Source organism: Carettochelys insculpta, chromosome 17 (assembly GCF_033958435.1).
Source record: "Carettochelys insculpta isolate YL-2023 chromosome 17, ASM3395843v1, whole genome shotgun sequence".
Lineage (NCBI taxonomy): Eukaryota > Metazoa > Chordata > Testudines > Carettochelyidae > Carettochelys > Carettochelys insculpta.
Window position 1 is genome coordinate 17,857,313 of NC_134153.1, and position 21,052 is coordinate 17,878,364.

At 45.6% G+C, this 21,052-nt stretch overlaps 1 protein-coding gene across 5 annotated transcripts in view; it reads left to right on the forward strand.

Annotated features, from left to right (window-relative positions):
* Positions 1 to 6,748: 6,748 nt before the first annotated feature.
* NFATC2 (nuclear factor of activated T cells 2) overlaps positions 6,749 to 21,052 on the forward strand; it is a 134,179-nt gene continuing 119,875 nt past the window's right edge. For 3 of the 5 annotated variants that reach the window (XM_075011610.1, XM_075011612.1, XM_075011613.1), the window contains exon 1: positions 6,749 to 6,959. In XM_075011610.1, the coding sequence (XP_074867711.1) occupies positions 6,896 to 6,959 (64 nt within the window). In that variant the 5' untranslated portion in view covers positions 6,749 to 6,895. Of the gene's footprint in view, positions 6,960 to 18,731; positions 19,114 to 21,052 lie in introns of those variants that run through there. The other 2 variants (XM_075011615.1, XM_075011614.1) reach the window with 2 other exon arrangements.

Here is a 21,052-nt window from a genome sequence, read left to right on the forward strand (position 1 = left end):
TCTTCCAGTTCCTAGAGTCTCTTGAGCTAAGACTCACTTGGAAAACAAATGACTAATTTGTAGCAGTGGATTCATTCTAATGGTGAAATCCATCCTTCCCACAGTCTTCCTACGTGCGCTGGAGCTGTACAGAATTCATGTGAAGCCAGACTCTGTAGGATGCAGAGTCTGGGGGGTGGGGGAGCAGGGTGGAGGGTAATAGAACTGGAAGGAACCTTGAGAGATTATCAAGTCCAATCCCCAGTACTCATGGCAGGACCAAGCATCATCTAGACCATATCTCTCATGTGATTTTCTAATTTGATCTCAAAAGTCTCCAGTGATGGAGATTCCACAACTTCCCTAGTCAATTTATTCCAGTATTTAACCACCCTGACAGTTAGGAAGATTTTTTTTTCTATTGTCCGAACTCAACCTCTCTTATTGCAATTTAAGCTCATTGCTTTTTGTCCTATCATCAGAAGTTAAGGAGAATAATTTTTCTCTACCTTCCTGGTAACTTTTTAGGTGCTTAAAGGCTTTTATATCTCCTCTTACTCTTCTCTCCTCCAGACCAAACAAACCCAGTTCTTTCAATCTTCCCTCATAGCTCATGTTCTCTAGACCTTTAATCATTTTTGTTGCTTTTCTCTGGACTTTTTCCAATTGGTTCACATATTTCTTGAAATGTGGTGCCCAGAACTGAACACAGTTTCAGTTGGGGCCTACTCAGCACAGAGTACATTTGAAGAATTACTTGTGTGTTGGTTACAACACTCCTTTTAACACATCCAAGGATGATTTTTTTTTTGGGTGGGAGGGGGAGACTGATTGTAGCAATATCACACAGCTGACTCATATTTTGCTTGTGGTTCACTGTGGCCTCTAGATCCCTTTCTGCAGTATTCCTTCCTAGATGGACATTTCTCATTTTGTATGTATGGGATGCAACTGATTATTCTTTCCTAAGTGGAATACATGACATCTGTCCTTACTGAATTTCATCCTATTTAGCTCAGATCATGTCTCCAGTTTGTCCAGATCATTGTGAATGTCACCCTGTAACCACAGTGACAAACTGTATATCACGACACAATGAATTTTTTTAGATTTGCCCTTGTCCCCTGGTATATGAGTGCCTTTCTTTCTACTTTATATGGAGTTTCACTGTGTCTGAAACATGCTTTGCTCTAACTGGTGTGGGAACAGAGATTAGATGAAACTGTTGCTGAGAGAATCTTCACCTTTGCTGCTGCTGCTGCTGATCTCAAAAATCTGCTTGCTAGAGCTGCCTGCTTCTTTTCTGGCTTATTTCAGATTTTACCCAAATGTGTCTTTCTCCCTTGCCTGTGCTGTACCTTTTAAATTATCCTTCTCCGCTTAATGCTCTAAGCTAAATACAACTTGCAGAGAAAAATGTGTATGAAGCTGTTGATAATGGAATGAGCTATTGTAAGGCAGGATGCTTTTACACTGCAGTTCACCCCTTAATAGTGAGGACTGATTTCAGTGTTGTTGTGAGAGCAGAGTTGCCGTACTCTCCCAGGAGTATTTTCTGTGGCTGACAATATCAATCACAACTGAAATTAGGGAACAAACTCAGCTCAGGATAATTAGCCTTAAATAATGTAGTGACTCAGGCAAGCTGAGCAGCTCAAGCCAAGGTTTTCACAAATGATTAGTGATTAAGTGCTTCAGTTTAAGGAAGCACAAATTCAGATGATTCAAGGGTCTTGTCTTTGAAGCATTCTGCAAATCAGACCCTTTTAGGAGGTTATGTATATTCACTAGTCATTTTTCAAAATCCTGCCATGGGTTTGCAGATCCCTCTGGGGTTGAGCCATGCTAAAATGGGAAAACTGGTGTATTTGTTGAGGGGAAAGTATTTTTCTTCAAAGTGCCATTCAAAAGAAGAGGGAATATTGTAATGAAGAGGAATAAATAGTTATTGTCTCCTATTCTACAAAAATAGAATCCCTTAGTGATCCCAAAATTAGAAAGCAAAGGAAAGAGGGAGGTGTTTGGCCTTCCTTTGAAAAGGAAGTTGAAAGTAACTATATATATAAAAATCTCTCGTTTCTAGGGAAAGTCTCTACCCCCCTCTTTGAGTTTGTACAGTTATATAACAGCTGGACTATCCCTTCTCCACAATCACTCACAAATCTCTAGTAGCAGAAGCCAGATGGAGAAAAGGTTCCACCAGGAAAGTTTAACTCAGCTGTGGAGTTGCAGCCAATGGAGGACACAGTTCTCTCGCTGAACTCTCCAAAAGCCTTGGAAATCTTACAGTTGTGTCATATGCTGGTGTGGGGAATGCTAGCATTACAGAGACGGCCGCCAGCCCCGCTCTTCTGTCTTTTTTTTTTTTTCACCGAGTTTAATTTTGGTAGCAGGATTCAGCATTTTTAAGTTGGAAAAAACTGGTGCAAGGAGATATTTTAGGAAAACTCCGTCTTGTGAGCGAGCTGGAGCCCATCAAACTGAGCTATTAAAAGAAAGACATTTGTATTTTTAGACTGTTCAGCTTGGGGAAGCCAATCTGTGTGCCATACCCACTGAGCTGGGCCAGTTCCCCAGATTATTATGCAGCGTGTGGTCAAAGATGAGGTGAAGCTTTCCACAGGGGCAGCAGCCCATTCTCCATTCACTTTGGGGTAACCTCTGGCAAGCTATTCACTCCTGCCCTCATGCGCCCAAGCTGTTCCTATGTTTCCTCTATCTCTGATCCCCTGGTCACCCTGTCCCCCACTGGGTCACTTCCATCAGCCTCTGACCTACACTTCAATACTCATTATAGAAGCATACACCATTAGACCAGGAAGGGATCTCATAAGATCATCAAGTCCTGTACCCTGTCCTCTCAGCAGGACCAAGCACTATCTAGATCTTCCCTGATTGATGTTTGTTTCACTTACTTTTCAATGTCTCAAATGATGGAGATTCCACAACCTCCCTAGGCAATTTATTCCAGAGTTTGACACTGGTAGGAAGTTTTGCCTCATATCCAACCTAAACCTCCCATGCTGCAATTATGCTTATTCATCTCCTCTCTGTTGATTTGTCTCATGGCTAGTAAGGTGGGATCTAACTCCAAGGGCTAGGAAGAGAGTTGGTATCTTGGTTTAAGGTGGTAACTTTATTCTTCTTGGAAGATGGCGCATAGTTATCATTAGCTGGTATGCAAGGACCTAAAGCTTAAAATCAAAACCAATAAAGGTCACTCCTACAGCCTTTAATTCAAGGGGGGCAACGAATGTTATAAGTGATCAAGCAAATAACAAACTCACTTGGAAACAAAGAGATTGTCTGGAAAGGTCTTGTTAAGCATTTCGAGGAAAACAGACAAGGTAAAAAAAAAAGATCCATTTAAAGGAGCAGAACCTCATCTGTGGGGAAATAGTGAAATATATGTGAAGCTGGGACAAGTATTTGTTGTTAGGTTTACTTTGATGGCCACAGAGATGAAATAGATAGTAACGTTTGTGAAGTCTAACATCAGTACCAGGCAAATTAGTAGAAACAATAATAAAGAATAAAATTGCAAGGCATGTAGAAGAGCACGAATTGTTGGGCAAAAGTCAGCATGGTTTCTGCAGAGGGAAGTCATGTCTAACTAATCTATTAGAATTCTTTGAAGGGGTTAATAAACATGCAGACAAGGGGCACCCAGTGGACATAATCTACCTAGATTTCCAGAAAGCCTTTGACACGGTCCCACACCAAAGTCTTTTATGTAAATTAGGCGGTCATGGGATAGGAGGAAAGATCCTTTCATGGATTGGGAATTGGTTAAAAGACAGAAAACAAAGGGTGGGAATAAATGGTAAATTTTCACAATGGAGGAGGGTAACTAGTGGTGTTCCCCAGGGGTCAGTCCTGGGACCGATCCTGTTCAACTTGTTCATCAATGATCTAGAAAATGAGGTAAGCAGTGAGGTGGCAAAGTTTGCAGATGACACCAAGTTGTTCAGGACAGTCAAAACCAAAAGGGATTGTGAAGAACTACAAAAAGATCTCAGCAAACTGAGTGATTGGGCAGCAAAATGGCAAATGAAATTTAATGTGGGTAAGTGTAAGGTAATGCACATTGGAAAAAATAACCCAAATTACACATACAACATGATGGGGTCAAATTTAGCTATGACAGATCAGGAAAGGGATCTTGGAGTTATAGTGGATAGTTCTCTGAAGACATCCATGCAGTGTGCAGCAGCAGTTAGTAAAGCAAATAGGATGTTAGGAATTATTAAAAAAGGGATAGATAAGACAAAAGATATCATACTTCCCCTATATAAAACTATGGTACGCCCACATCTTGAGTACTGTGTGCAGATGTGGTCTCCTCACCTCAAAAAAGATATATTGGCATTAGAAAAGGTTCAGAAAAGGGCGACTAAGATGATTAGGGGTTTGGAATGGGTCCCATATGGGGAGAGGCTAGAGAGACTGGGACTTTTCAGTCTGGAAAAGAGGCGATTGAGGGATGATATGATAGAGGTATATAAAATCATGAATGGTGTGGAGAAAGTGAACATAGAAAAATTATTTACCTTTTCCCATAATACAAGAACTAGGGGACACCAAATGAAATTGATGGGTAGTAGGTTCAAAACTAATAAAAGGAAATTTTTCTTCACACAGCGCACAGTCAACCTGTGGAACTCCTTGCCCGAGGAGGCTGTGAAGGCCAGGACTCTATTAAGGTTTAAAAAAGAGCTCGATAAATTTTTGCAGGTTAGGTCCATAAATGGCTATTAGCCAGGGGTAAAGTATGGTGCCCCTAGCCTTCAGTACAAGGGCAGGAGATGGATGGCAGGAGATAAATCACTTGATCATTGTCTTCTGTTCTCCTTCTCTGGGATACCTGGCATTGGCCACTGTCGGCAGACGGGATACTGGGCTGGATGGACCTTTGGTCTGACCCAGTATGGCCATTCTTATGTTCTTAAGATTTGGGCTCATAAAATTGTTTTACTTCATTATGAGTAGAATTATCAAGTCGTTAGGGGATCCACTATGAGTCTGGGGGTTGTTCTATTTCTTCAGCATTTCCCTGACAACAGTGTTTCCCCTGTTCTCTTTAAGTCCTTCATTGAAAACTGGTCAGTGGTCCTGTGTTACATGGGCATTCAGGGCAGAGAGTCACTTTTAAAAAAATAGCATTGACTCTGATCCACTGGGAAGCTTAAAAGTGAAATGAAGGTGTGGAGAATTAAAGGACTCTATATGGGACCTCCCTAGGTGTGGGTGTGCAGTCACACCCTTAATCCTCAAGCAGCTGCAGAACACACCAGCCTCCTGAGCCTCTGCTTCTCAAAAGTTGGTTCCCCTTAATTGCATGAAGTTAAGATGGATTCCCCCCTCACTGGCTCTCATGCTCACTGCTAGCTGCTTTTAGAGTTCAGTGGAAGTCCTCTGGTTACATAACAGCCTACTGGGGCTCAGGAAGGTACAATGTATTTCCGCTTGAGCAGGTCCAAAAATGACAAAGGCTAGGAAAGTGAGGTGTGCTTCTTTCCCTGGCCTGCCGGCAGTTGCTAGCCTGCAAGACAACAAACGAGAGAAGCAGAAAGTTGGACTGGGACGCCTCCTTCGAGTTGACTTGGGACCGAGGGAGTGAAAAATGGAAATGTCCCGCCAGTGCCAGCCACCCCTCCATGGAAGCGAAGTCCAAGTCCATCTGCAAAGAAAGTGACTCACTCTATTGCTACCCACGGTTCTATCTGACCTCGGCTGCAACTCATGTCAATTTCACAGCTTCTGTACCAAAGCTCGGCGAGGGTCTTGGGAGATGGCAACTTGCACATTAAGCGCGCTTGATTTCTGACTTCGATCTCTTACGGGGTAAAATTGCCACCTGAGTGTAAGCTGCAATTCCTGCGGAGATCCAGGAGTCGCTTGTTAAGGGACACGTCTCTGTCATGTAAGACACCCCGAGGTCACGACACCTTCGGCTTTATTTTCCTGTTTATACACAGTCCGTGTAAACACACAGGGGTTGTCTTGGTTTCAGAGGCTTCCTTGGCGATTTCATTCTTGCTAAAGATCCACGTGTATCAATGGAAATCCACGGGGCAGCGCCCCTCCGCCCACACACACACTGCTCTAAAAATAGAGACAGAGAGAGATTTGTGAAATGACACTAGCCATATTTATTGACTGAAGGAGCGAGCCAGGGGTAATGAGGAGGTAACGCCTGTGCCAACAACAAGATGGATATTATTAAGGCGCTGGCAAATTTCAAGAGCCTGGGATTGGAGTTTTCTGACTTTATTTTTTGCAAAGATAAAACAGCAGCAGCCGCTTGAATTTGTCTGGGGGGCAGAGGGAAAACTGCACAGAAGCCCCGGTGCTTTTCGAGCCTCTGCAGCGCCTGCAAGTTTTGTTTAAAAACACACACACTGGGCTTTTAAACCTCATCCCTCGTTCTCTCGCTCCCCCTCTCTCACGCTTGTAACTTTCTGCTCAACAATTAAGTGCTTGTGCTGCAGACTGAGAAAAGCCACAGAGCTGCCTTGGCCCGGAGCTGGGAGACGTCATGGATTCCTGAGTGTGAAGTTTGCAGGAAAGCCCTCAGTTTGGGAGATGGAGGCGATCCAGGGGTTTCCATGGCACTGGGATAAACAGGAGGAAACAGTGAGGGAATCCCGTTATTTTACAGCATTCAAAGACTATAAACACTCGGCGCAGGGAAGGAAGTGGCCTTTCCCTCTCTAGTAACCCACATCTCAGAGCAGAGCACTGACTTCACTTGAGGAACACTCTCAGCCCTGTTCGGATCCCTCGTTGCACCTCCAAAGCCAGCACGGGGAAGCGAGCAACGGGGGTGCCTCTCTTCCGGCAGCCGGGCTCGAATATGGTTTAAAGAAGACTTTTTTTTTTTCCCGCTGCCACTAACTTTTTTTAAAATCTCCTCATGCAGCGAGAAACTGCCTGCAGGCTGGTACGTTACCACCACATCATGAGGTCTATGGATCCAGGTAGAGTCCTCACCCTTCTACCTTCTCGCGCGCGCTCTCTAGTCCTGCAGAGACTTCGCTGTCGCTCTCGCCTCAAGGGGCAGCGGTTCTGTTCCAGCCTGGGGAGTTTCTGCTTCAGAGCAGCACAGCTCCAGGCTGCCCAGGTAGGGAGGGTTCCCTGGCTTGAGCCGCCACAGAAACCTTTCAGGCTTGGGTTGAGGAGCGCTCAAAAGGTGGCTCAACAACTCTCCTTTCAAGCGCAGCCAGCGGGAGGTTCAGCGCCAGAGGTCTTGCTTACTAACTGCTGCTGTGGTTAACCCTTCGTGGACCCTTACAGCCGGGGGCTTTGGAAGTGCAATTTTCATTAGGAAACAAGCTCGGCCTCGGGCTGGGTCACGCCGGCTGCAATAGCCCAGCAGCGAGCGGCCGGGGGCTGGGGGGGGGGCTTGCGTGGGATGTCCGTTCCCCTTCGCTTTGCTAAATCCCTCGCGTCGGTCTGCAGGGTGCTGCGCCCCGCGCGTTCGGGCGGGTGAAGTCCTGTGTGGCCGCCCCCTGGAATTCACCTGAAAGCGGAGCGGAGCCACTGGGCTCTGCTTATCCCCCGCGGGGCTTCCCGAAGCTGCGCAGCCGGGACGCGCTACGAGCTGCGGTCGCCTCTGATTGCGCGGGGCCGAGGGCCCTTGGCTGGGCTTGGTGACGGCAGCCGAAAGCAGCTGGGAGCGGGCAGCGTGCGGGGAGGGTAAGCTCGTCGGGCGGGGGAGGAGCTCGCGCGGCGTCAGCGGATCAGGGCTGAAGATGCGCTTGGCGCGCGCTGGCGGTGGGGGAATACGGTCCCTTGCACTGAACACAGCTGAGCCCCCCCGCCCCCAGCTTTGAACGTGCCAAGCGCTCGCCGGGCTCGGAGGCGTGTGACAGGCGGGAGCGGCGGTGCAGCTCGCACAAGGCTGCATCCCGCTCTCCCCAAAGGAACGCTCAGGGCTAGGCTGTAATTGGCCGCGCGGGACAGAGGAGCGGGGCGGGGACTGGTCCCACTCGTGGGCAGGGCCGAGCTCCGGGGATGGGCACGGCCGCCGGCGGGGCGAGAGCAGAGGGCGCTGGGTCCCCGCACCAGCTGCTACGGGTCCGGCTGTGGTGCCGGAGGAGCCCGAGGCGGTGAGCCGCAGCCGGGCGGGGTCAGGGAGGTTCGCCGTTCCCCCAGTGCCTCCAGCCGCGTCCCTGCCTCCTGCCCGGGCTCGGCTTTGCAAAGCCGCCAGCAGCGCGCGGCGGACCCCTTGCGCCTCTCCCTGGGCGCGTGTAAACGCCGCATCAATCGGCGCCGCCGAGCCGCTCTGCTTCCACCGCCCAGTGTGCAGGGGGCTGTCTCCGCTCTCAAGCCCGGCCCCCAGGGCTGCTGGGGCGGGGCGGAGCCGGCCGGGAGGCGGGCTTCACACAGGCGGTGGCGCCTGCCCCACCGGCAGGGGGGCACTGCGAGCCCGGCCCGACCACGCCCCCAGCGCGCCCCCCTGCGGAGCCAGGCGTGCGGCGGCAAAGGAGGTGACGGGCTGGGAGCACCGGGAGGGGGCGAGCCCCGATCCCCCCTCCCCCCTTTCAGATGCCGGGGGCGGTGAAGTTAAGGGTGAGAAGCTGCCAAAGGCGGGACAGGCTCCGCGCCCAAGTGCTCCCCGGCGCCGCGTGGATCACACTGGTGCTGCCCTGCCGCCCCCGGCAGCCCCGGGATCTGCCTTGGAAGGCGCCTTGTGGCCGCTGGTTGCTTTTGCTTTAGGGAGAGGGCGGTCCAGGAGACACCTGCTGAACCACACTCACTAACCTGCACCAGCCCACTCCGCCAGCCCCCGCTCTGGCTCTGAGCCCTTGGAGTTCCTCGGAGTCCCTGCAGGTGGTTTCCCCAAGTCTGGTGTCAGGCCTCACTGCCCCTTTCCCTACTGTCCTGTACACATAACCCAAACTTCCTCCAGCCCTAAGTACCTACAGGGCCTTGTCCCCTCTCCTGTCCAGCCCTGTTGCCCTTACTACACCCTCAAATGTACACACCATCTGAATCTCTGCCTCTGCTTTCCCTGTTCAACATGCTAATTTGCTACAAATATAAAGAGGAAAAACCTGAGGAGTTCTTCTGGCTCCTTTGTGTGTGGGCAGGTCACAGTCCCACCTGCTTTGCAAAAGCCAGCTCTGTACCTGGATATCAAACGGCTACATGAAGCACTGGGATGGTAGCTAGAGAGCTGCCTTGCTGGTATGCATCTCTTGTAATTTCCCAAGGCTGTCAAAAATTCCAGAGGAAATTCTCTTCTCTCTTCTCCTCAGCACTGAGCTGGATGTTGGCCCTGGGTAGCCAGCAACCTGCAGAGGCAAAATAAAAGTTCAGGGGTTTAGCTTAAACAGTGGAATCTCAGCAAGCAAAGCAACAATGTAGTGTACTTATGCTATCTAACCCTCAGCTAGCCAAGGGAGAATTAAACCTGGCTCCTCACGTAGTCAAAACTCTCACTGAAGCTGCTCCCAGCACTGGGGTGGGAGAAGTAGGGAGGCTGATGGTTGGTTGATTTATCCCTGATGTCATAACCCTGCTCCCCACTAATTCTCTGGCATAGTGATACACATGGAGAAGAGCAGCGCTAAGCTGCCCATGCACAATGATAACACGGTGCAAAGTATAAGGATTTTTTGGTGTATGTATCTTTCTAGCTTGAGTTACAGAAATGCTGTGAAATAAGTTTGCAAAAGGTAGGTGTGGGTGCAGTCATCTCTTGGTTCACAGAGCAGGTATAGCATGGGCAATGAAAATTTTACCTCACTCCTGAACTAGCTGTGTGGGTGAGAAGATACTTCAGCATCTTCACTCTTTTGCTCTGTGCTTGGCCTGTGTTGTGAATACCAGCAAGGCTGGTTTGGGGTTTTCACGAGAGAGGCAGCCATCTGTCTATTAGGCGTAGGGCTGCAATCACCAAGCGTATTTCACAGACAATGCCAAATAACCGTAAAATGTTAAGGGCTTTCACTCACTGGGCTGAATTCCAGCCAGTGGGCATTCGAACCCTCCCATACCACTCAGCCTCACAAATCTCACAGAGCATGGCCAGTAGTCCTGAATATTTGAAATGGGATTCACCCTGTTTTTCGTGGCTCTGTTCTGAGGAGAGGGGCTGCCAGGAGCCAGACCTGGAGCTGAATGTCCTCAAACGCTTTCCTGTAGCAAGGAAATCTCATTCACAGATGTGGAAGGGAAACTGCCATAACCAGAAGATTCTTTTTATAAGCTTCACTCTTGGGATGGGCAAGGGATAATCATCTCTTAGAGTTTCTTTTCCACTATTGGTCTCTCTTTTTTTTTTTTTTACTATGCTATGTACATTCCATTGGTTTGCAGAGCAGACTGTAGAATTTAATGGGAACATGGACGCTATAAGCAATGTTTCCATTAGCTTTTCTTGCCAAACCACTTTGAGTCTGAAATTGGGGGGTAATATCTGACTCAGTCTGACCCCAAAAATGAATGTTTGCGCTTGTTTTAAAAGACTATACAAGCAGTAGCATTCCCCCTCTTTTTTTTTTTATTGAAAAACAAACCAACCCCAAACTAGTCATTTGGAGTCAGAACCAAATGAGCTCACTTTTTAAGAACTTGGATGAAATCCACTTGCAAGTTTTAGGCTCCTAACGCATGCCACATACACCACTGGAACTACCAGTTTTTGTATTTAAGATTAACAGCATTTTCACTGTTTGAAACTATGATATGTAAGCGCCATATCTTTTATATGGTCATTCACCGTCAAAAAATTTGCTTTATTTTGAAAAAAAAAAGTTCTTATGTATATTGATAGGCAAAATTGTTCTCCTCACATAAATGTAAACTAAGGCTACCTTAGCCTCTATAAAATATAGTCAAAAACCTCTTCCATAAAATTGTCTAAATTTTGCTTGAGTTTGATATGAATTTTGAGCAGTTGCATTTTTCTGAGAAGACACATGGTTTGATATAATTTACGATAGGCTACACTGCAGCCATAACTTGAAATATCTTACACAATTTGCACAATGCAAATTGCGTAAGTTATTTCAAGTTAACTTACTTCAAACTTGGTGCCTTTCAGATGGCACTGAAGTTCAAAATAAGCAGCTATTTCAGTTTCTGCTTCCTCTCTCATGATGAGGGGTGGCAGAAACAGAATACTGCCCTCAAAATAGCCACATTTGTATCCTGAAATAGCAACCCCACAGTGTAGCCATGGCCATCGAGTATAGTGTTCTGGCATAACAGTGAGCAGGCCTTGTAGAATGGAATTTTTATTTTTTAACACTGTTGATAGTTAATATCCGTGTCTGGTTTTAAGCTTTTTACTTTTATAAATTTAAATGTTCGTGGTTTTCAGAATTTATAACAGAGATCAACTACTCAGTGTGTGTGTCAGGCAATAATTATTTAACGACCATATAACTGCCCACAGTGGCTCAAAAGCATGAGAACCAACTGCAGGACAGATTTTGAGAACCAGGGCAAATGCTTAAAATTGGTTGTGAGTTCTATCCTTAGATTTCACCCACCCGTTGTCAATAGCAAATTCAACACTATAACAATCTTAACATGGGATCCTAGACAGTCCCCTTGGGTACTCTGAGTTATGACCCAGGTAAGCATATCCTCGTGATAGCTGGTCCCTTATAACAAGAGTCACAACTGTTCTTTAGACCTCACTCCAAAGACAATGCTTATAACCAATCTTATAATCCAAAAATTTATTAAATAAGAAAAGGAAATGAGGGTTATTTACAAGGTTGACATTTGTAAACATAAATACCAAATGTATTACAATCCTGTTTCAAATATCATAGAAGCTTCTATAATCAGCAAGTTCTATAGGTCCCAAAAGACTAACACAGGTTGAGCAGCGGGGGATCTCTTGCTTATGCCCAAAACCCCTTGCTTCCCAGAGTTCTTTCTTGTTAGAGGTTTAATTCTGCTTTTTCCACAAGATTTTGGCTGCAAAGCTCAGCTGATGGGAAAAGTCCCTGGCATGACTCATCTTCATGAGTAACATCAAAAGTCTTCAGTCCATTTATTGCTAACACAGAAGAAAGTTCCAGTTGCAACCTCCCACCATAATCCATCTGGTATAAATGGACTTTTCTTTTTGGGAAAGGAGTAACACCTGCCACCTCCCGTTGGAGATCAGCCAGTTAATCCAGTTAATATCCAGTTAATAATACAGTTAATGCCTCTCTCATGTCTGGTGATTTACACAGACAGCCTTCCAGTACAACTGCTCAAATATTACTTTAAAATAGGCAATACAGAGGTTATGAATGAGATTAATGTATACAGTACCTCACAAGGATTTTAAAATCTAAATCCTAAACACATTCTAATACCTATTTTAACACACAGGTAAGCCAGTCTAATTCCGGCTGTGTATTTGTCAGTGTTCAGTTAAGACAGGGGGAGGTTGGCAAAACAGACAGCTACTCCATGGCTGTGTCTGGACTAGAAAAATAACTTCGAAGTTGAGCATCCATACACACCCTCATTCAAAGTTAAACTTTGAAGTAGGGCACTACTCCTTTCCCAGGAATGGAGTAAGGACTTTGAAGTTGGGCTCCCTTACTTCGAAGTAAGGGAAAAATGTGTGTAGACACTCTGCAGGCTACTTCGAAGTAGCATCTAACTTTGAGGTTAACTTCGAAGTTAGTTCCCAGTGTAGATGTACCGCATCAGTATCATAGATAGGAGATGCTGACATTTCAGCAAGTTAAAGCTTTATAACCGTTAAAATACAATTTGTCAAAATCGTATGTCAAAATACACAATGTAAATATTCTGAAAATCTTAAGTTCCCAACTTACATTTTTCTTATTTTGTATACTGGGATAGTTTGATTATTATAAATGGAAATGTTTTTATCAGTTTGTGTATGTGGTGAAATTGATGTTTGCTGACATTTACTGATTTAAAAACAAAACAAAACAAAACAAAAAAACCCGAATCCTTCCTACTTGGCACATGACAATGTCAGTGGGACTGTGTCAAAAACCTTACTAAAATCCTATTCTTTATATTGCATCCTCCTATCCACTAGGTCAATAACTCTGTCAAAGAAGGAAATTAGATTGTTTTGACATGTCTTATTCTTGGTAAATCTGTGCTGCCTATTCCTTATCACCCGTTATCTTCTAGATGCTTACAAATAAGTTGTTTAATAATTTGGGTATCTTTCAAGGTTTTGAGGTTCTATTGGGTCCTCTTTTTCAAAGGTAGGTATTATGGGAGCCCTCACTAGAGTCAGCACCTTTTCAAGGCGGAGTGCTGATATTTGACCTTTTGACCTTTATGTACAGTCTGAGTGCAGGTCCGAGTGCTGGTGATACTTTTTAAAATCACTAATAGTCTGACTTACAGCAGCTTCTTACAACAGTAAGGTGCAGAGCTTTACCATTTAGATGGTGGTTGGTAGCATTAGCTGGTCTTTTATTAATCCATAGGCAGCATGGCTTTGAGCAAACTCCTGGCTGCGTGGGGGAGGACAGGTGGGGGCTGAGCTCCTGCCTCACATGCTGATCAAAATTGGCTTGTGTGATACTCTTGGCATCAGTGCTGGGGGTTGCTGACCTCTGCTTTATGAGTTCTTGAAGATAATTGCCAACTGTTCTTAGATTGCTTCAGCTAGTTCTTCGAGCATTACTGAACAAATTTCACCAGGCCTTGTCTCAGAAAAAGTATATGTACTCCTAATTGGACTCACAAATAGGAGGGTGACATGAAGATGTCCTATTTGTTATCGAGTGATCGCTAAGAAGAATACCTAATATATCATGTATAATAACCTCCTTCCTTTTTTCTCTGCCTGTCCTTCCTGAATAAGGTGTACCCCTCTACACCAATATTCCAGCTATGAAGTTTATTATAATAAGTCTGCACGTTGCCAGTTAAGTTGTGATTTAGCTTATGTATTAATATCTCCAGTTCTTCCTGTCTGTTCCCCACACTCATACAGTGACATATAGATATATATGATGTTGAGCAGATTCGCCCCACCCCCTTGCTTTTCCTCTTGTTGCTTCTGTGACCTTGCTGTAATTTTCCATGTCCCATCCCCCAACATCTAGACCTCTGTTAAGGCCACAATTTTTCAATGCTTCCCCATGGGGCTTTCATTTTTGTCTCCTTGGAATCTAGTTTACAGCCTCTTCACTAGTTTGGCTAATTACTTCATGAAAACATTTTCCCCTTTCTTGGTAGGCTGGATCCCATCACTTCCCAATAGTCCTTCTGCCTGGAACTGACTATTGTCAGGCCTAGGTACTTGACAGGAAGTACACCTCCTGGAACATCCTGTCAGGTACCTCTGTCACCCTGTGGCGCTTCCTTGCAGGAACTTTGACCCTGCCAGCCCTGGGGGCAGATGATTTCTCCTTCTCAGCCAATGGGGCCTGCTTCTCACCTCCTGTTGCCAATACAGCAGTCCATTTCTTTATTCCAGTGGATGGGGGACCTGGATGGTGGGTGAAACATTGTCTACAGCCCAAGGTGGCCAGCCAGCGAGATTTTGTCTCATTACTCCTTCTGGCTTCCACCCAAGATTCTTTAATTATGTTTAAATTGAATTTCAGTGGCCAAGGTTTAAAACAATATGGTTTTCTTGGAAGAAGAAAAAAGCTTCATCTTCTGTTTCTCAACACATGACTTCTTCTGAGAAATGTTAAGGCTAAGTTTGAAACTCAGATCCTTGATGTAGTCACAGGCCATCTAGAAAGTAAGGGGTGGGGACTTAAAATTAGCAGAATTCACTGTTATGCTGGTTCAGTCCATGCCGTGCTCTTTGCTTTGAGCGATGGAGTAACAGGATGGCTCACAATGTCTTGGGTGCGATTTTGAAATGCATTTTGTGTGTGGTTCTGTTATTTTGAAATAATATCTTATTTCAAAATTGGGCTGTCATGTAGAAGTAGCCTGAGGCAGCAACATTTTCTAAGCCTACTAGCCGAGACCCCTAACCTCAGAAACAGCAGAGACCCCACAAGGCTAGAAGCTAATCTCAGCAGTACCAGGGGCCAGATTCCAGTAGTAATACAGATTCCATGAAACCAGACCAAGTGAAAAAGAGGGGGACTGTAGAGATTTTTAAGAGTTGGCTCAAGTTTGAAGATGGAAGCAACACTGAAACTTTTTCAAGGTGTCCTCAGGAGCCCCAGAAGTAACAAAGAGACACTTCAGGCAAGGAGAAAGCATCACATTCCATGAAAGGAGGCAAAAAAATGCTCTGTGAGCCTCTATCTCTGTTTTCCTTCTACACATACATATGCACGTGTGCTGACAAAGTGGAAACCCAGTCAACTGTCTTGCCTAGCTGTTTTGGCAGCATGTGCAGAAGACAGTTCAAGTTGCTTGCTCCAAGGAAGCTTAGCATTAATTTTGCTGGAATTAAGTGTGATGTGGCCCTTTTAATCTCTGATGGGTTGAAATATAGCATTAATTGCAGCATAATGTTCAATAAATTATAGACTTGAGTATGATTCTCCTCTGATTATTTAAATCATGTCATGCAATGAAAACTTGTGCAAAAAATGCCACGAGACTTTATGGGGCTCCTAACTACCTTTCTGCTTATATAAACATTAACACATTTATCAGCTTTGCTTAGCTCATTAACTTTGTGCACTCTCGTATCGCTTCTTGATGGTGACAAAGGGGAACAGCCAGAAACATCCCCACACAAATCTGGGATGAGGGAGCTTCAGCCCCTCACTCCCATCCCCAAAGGATGCGTGGGGGATGGGAGGCTGGGGCAGTCCCCTAGCCAGCCCTTTCACCTGTCTAGTGATTCTGTCTTTCTGTATGGTTTTCTGAAAAGCTCTCTCATTACAGGCACATCCTGTTTTCCTGACACAGCCAAACCCTGACCTTGCTTTAAGAGGAAGCTGTATACTGAATTTGGTGGTCCTAGCTCTTACCATTTAGGAATTTTTGAATAGACCAACTCTCTAATATGTGTAATAAATCAGAGTTGTATGTGCAACCACAGTAATAGCACAGGCTAACTAGGTAAGGAATTGCACCTGCCTTTTTGAAAACTTGCTTTAAGTATTTCATGCTGCTTTCTATGAAAGTTGGAGTGTGAGCATGTTAGTCAGGTCAGATTCCAGTGCTGCCACTTTTCTTTACCTACCTGAAACTACAAGAGGTATGTTACAGCATTCATTATCTTCATTTCATGTCAGGGAGTATTGTGTAGAGTGTCTGTTGACTAGTATACCATGCCCAAATTCCATCCCATCAGTGGCTTCTCTTCTGTGGGAGTTGAAGAGGCTGTATAAATGGGAAGTATTCAATATCTGCTTTCAAACTGTATGTGGTGGTGGTCACAATGTCTGAGGTGCTTTCCAAACCAGAAGAAAGCACAGTATCTATGCCAAAGAGCTTGCAACCAAAAAATGACAAAACAAAGAAAAGTTGGTCCAATCAAAGATGTTAGGTCATCCACCTTCTCTTTTAGCACTAAGAGACATGAAAACTAAAGGAAGGGAGAACGACAAGCAAGTAGAGTAACAGCAAGTGTTGGCTACAATATATACTAGTGAGAGGGCCCAGTGATTAGGGTACTAACTTGAGACTTGACAGACCAGAGATCTGGTCCCTGCTTCACTACTGTGTAACCTTCTGCAGGTCACTTAAGCCTAGATGTTTAAATATAGTGGGATATAGGTTCCTAGATGCCCACATCCTTTCGAAAAATAAAGTTTTGGTGCCTAAATCAGTGAGACATTGCAACTCTGAGTGCAGCAACATCTAAATATTTTTAAAAGCTTGGCCCTAGGTAATCAGCTGAAGGTTACAAAAGCATCTTTGTTCCTCCTTCCTCATCTGTAGAGTGGAAATCATAGTGTTTTTCCCTACTTTACTGGACATGTTGAAAGACTGATTTACTCATATGCTACTACAATGAGAGTCAGATAGATACCTACATAATACAGTACATGCTTCAGAAATAAAATCTATAGTACAAGTATACTGAACGCCTAATGGAAGCCACATCCCATCCAAGGCATCACAGTAGAGGTGAGTTTTTAAGATTTGAGGCAGGAGGGCATAGCAGCCTTGTGACTAGCTCAAGAAAGATGTCCTGAGAACTGTGGCAAAGATGGAGCTGGTTGGTGGAGGAGCTGATTAAGGGGTGTGGAGCCAGGTTGCACTGGCAGTGTGGTTAGTGGGAAGGGCACAAAGGGACTTGGATGGTGGGTTTTGTGAGATTATTATTTCCCCTGAGGTGAGGGGTGAGCAGAATAGGGAGCCTTCTTAAGATGGAGGTCAGATGTCTTTCTCCTATAGGCATCCTAGCCTGGAGAGGCCAGTCCTTGTTTGCTGGATAGGTCCCATTCAAAACTTGCCCATGGTCCTACACCCGTGAAAATCTCCAGATGGTTGAAATTGAAGGAATGAAACCTATCTGAAGCAGTGGCTGAGGGCTTAGCAAGGAGCTGTCTGGGATACCCGTGTTCCCTCTGGAGTTCATAAAACAAGTGCAAGGGGTATCAACAATCCCAGGCATGGGGAGGGTGGATCAGAGAGGAAAAATTTTGTTCAGCATAGAAATACAAATATAGCCAAGGGAAGGGGAATGTCTGGACAAAGCTGCCCTAGGCAGCTCATTGCTTTTAGCACATTTCTGGCCATAATCCCAGGGGTTCATGCTATCCATCCCTCTAACAACACCCTCACCCATTTTGCCATGTAGCCTCTCTATTGTGTATTACAGTGATTCTCAACCTTTTTTTAATACAGTACCCCCTTTTCAAAAAAACAATGATATGTACCCCCAGACTACTCTCACAGAAGAGTACGTATGCATACTATTGGTTGAGAAATATGGTCCTAAGGTAACCTGAGGTCTTGAAACAAGTGCCATTCAACCTTTTCAGATTACTGTACCCTTTACAGGAGTCAGAGTTATTTGTATACCAGCAAGTTACACCTCACTTAAAAACTACATACTTAAAAAATCATGCAAAATAGCACAGAAAACTACCATTGAAAACTTGCTGACTTTCTATCATTTTATTATCAAAGGAATTGGAATAGAAATATTGTACTGTACTTACATTTCTGTATAAAGCATATGAAGCAGTAACAAGTCATTGTCTGAATGAACTTTTAGATTGGACTGACTTTACCAGTGTTTTTTTTATGGATTCTGATGTAAAACTAGGCAAATATCTAGATGAGCTGATGTACCCCCTGCAAGACCTCGCTGTACCTCCCAGGGGTACTTGAACCCCTGGTTAAGAAACCTGGCGCATAAGGCCCTTTAAAGCATCATTGTGCGTCTCTTGGGTTTGTTCTGTTTGCTTTCACTTTTCAGTCCCTCCCGTTTTTCCCCCTTTGACTCCCTCTCTCCACCCTATTTTTAAAGTCGAGTTTGTCGTATTGAGCAAATACTCCGTCCTTTTCCTTCCTTCCGGCCTGTTCCCCTCCCTGCCCCCTTCCTTTGGCCCCAGCCCCCTCTGTTCCACCCCTGCAGACTCCTGGCTGTACGCCCCACACATGTGGCCACCCCCAGCCTACTTTCAGCTGCGGCCGATCCCCCTTCCCCCCGGGCCGGGGCTCGCTCTCTGATCCCTCGCCTGTATTGCAGCGGCCCCTCCCGGCTGCAGGCTCCCCGGGGCTGGTGCAGCAGGGGGCTCCTCCCGCCCCCGGCAGTCCCCGCCTCCTAGCTGCAGGTGGCTGCTGAGAACAGGAAGTTGCCACTGTTCATCTGGTTAATTTCACACTCTGGTCCCTGACAAGCGGCTGTGTGACAGGGGCTGGCCGGGAGCGGGCAACCTCCGCCGGGTAGCAGTCAGCCGTCACCGAGCCGCCTGGGGACGCCCCAGCTCCTTCGCCTAGGCCGGACTAAGAGACCCGCGTGGACCTGAAGAAGTGCAGCAGGCGCCTGGGAGGTTTTCCCCCCTCCCTGGAAGGATCTGGCCCCGTGGTGGGCGTGAACTTGGCTGCTGTGCCTCTGCCCCCAGACCCTGTCCGGTCCCAAAGCAGGACGTGCCCCGGCGACGCAGATGAGTTCCACCCCGAAGGAGCCGGCGTGCGACCCGCAGCCCGGAGAGCACGGCCCCCCGCAGAGCCTCAGCCCGCAGGAGGAGTTCGACTTCTCCATCCTATTCGATTATGATTACTCGAAGCCGATCGAAGGTTTGTGGCCGGGGCCCGTAACACGCCCAGCTGCAGCTCCCGCGCCCCTGGATGTGTGAAATGAGGGCTTCCAAGCGCGGGGCGTGCCTGTAACATGCCGGGCTCTGCGCCAAGGCGGAGCCTGCTCCTTCCAGACCTGGGGCAGAAAGAGTATTCTGGCTGCGCTCTCGGGGGTTTGCTCCAGTGAACCCTCAGAGGGCGGTAGAGAAACGTTACATATTCTGGTTAGGTTTGCCATATCCGTATGGGGCAGTCGGCTGATAGTTTCTTTGCATGAGGAAAGGTCGATAAAGAGAACTAACTCCCCATGCTGCTTGCCCTGCAGTAGCAACTGTAATGTCTTAACCCTACTGGCTTTGGCTGTAATGGGATGAATGACAAGAGAGCTGGCAGCTGAATTTAATCACCCAGACAGAGGCAGCCAGTGAGCCCATGTAATACCCCACCTCATGTTGGTCTATGTTGCTCAAAGTTTCTTAACCTTTACGTTTTATATTTTAAAAAGTGGTTATTGCAGAAGAGAGAACCATAATTTAAAGTGTTGAGTGTCCTTTGAATTTACTTTTAAATGGTCACATTTCCACACTGTGGCTCCCATCCTGCAAAGCCTTAATCCACCTGCTGAACTTTATTTGTAGGCATTCACAGCTGTAAAGTTAAACGTGTGCATAAATCTTTGCAGGAATGAGGCCTAAATTATACTTTTCTGGAGTGAGTAATAGTGAGTGAAATTACTATTTTGCAAGATAGTTTTAGGTGAAATGGGTGGTTGCTTTAAGTTTCAGATTCTTTGTAAGACTGTAACTATCAATCACCGATGCAAGGTTGCTTGGCCATGAGTAGTGATTTGAATGATTGGAAGCACTCTTCTGCCCTTTCTAAAATACATTGCACAGGAGCGTCAACAATACAGCCTTGGGCAATGGAATTGACTGAAGTTGAGGATGCCTTATTATGCTCCTTATGATTCATCACTTTGGCAGAGTAGATCTTGGAAGCTGTATTTAAAAGAGCAATCCTGTGTGCTACTTGACATAATAAATGTCTGGCTTAAAAGACGATGTGGATTTCAAATTTTAAGGAGAAAAAAATTGGGTGGGCCTGAACCCAAACCGAAAGTCATTTGTGAACGTTGAGGAGTTTCCTAGTTCCAAAGTTTACAGTTCGAGTCCATCCAGGAAAACAAAAATGATGGGGCATTAGTGGTATTTTGTCATTCTGCTACGCTTACATAAGCCTGAGTTACTGTAAAGGTTGATATGTGAATATGTGCCTTTGCTCTGCCCCCCACAAAGTTACATTTAAGCCCATAGTTCTCAACAAGGGGTACACGTACCTCTGGGGTTACTCAGAGGTCATCCAGGGGGGTATCTCGCCTCATCTAGATATCAGCCTAGTTTTACAATAGGCTATTTAAAAAGTACTAGCAAAATCAGCACAAACTGAATTTCAGAGAGACTATATACAGCTCTATGTCCTTACATTTCAGTGCATAGTATAATATTTATATTCCCATTGATTTATTTTATAGTTATATAGCAGCAATATGAAAGTAGGAATGCTTTCAATAACAGTGTGCTATGCCACTTTTGTACTGTATTCATATGTCTGATTTTAGTTTTCAAGTGAGGAGAAACTTGGGGGTACACAGGACATATCAGACTCCTGAAAGGTGTACAGTAGTCTTGGAAGGTTGAGAGCCACAGTGTTTAGCTGTCCAGGCCTAACAAAATTAAGCATCCTTGACTGCTTACTGTTTGTTAGCTAAATGATATAAAATAAACAGAGTTCCAGTTCCCTGAAGTTTCCAGTTGATAGTACACAGAGAAGGGAGTACCTAGCATTTGTTTTCTGAGATGGAATCATTTTTTGTGATCATTGTAAAAGGAGTTAATTTTTTTTACGGGGAGAGGGAGTTGAATGAAGACAACGTAATGGA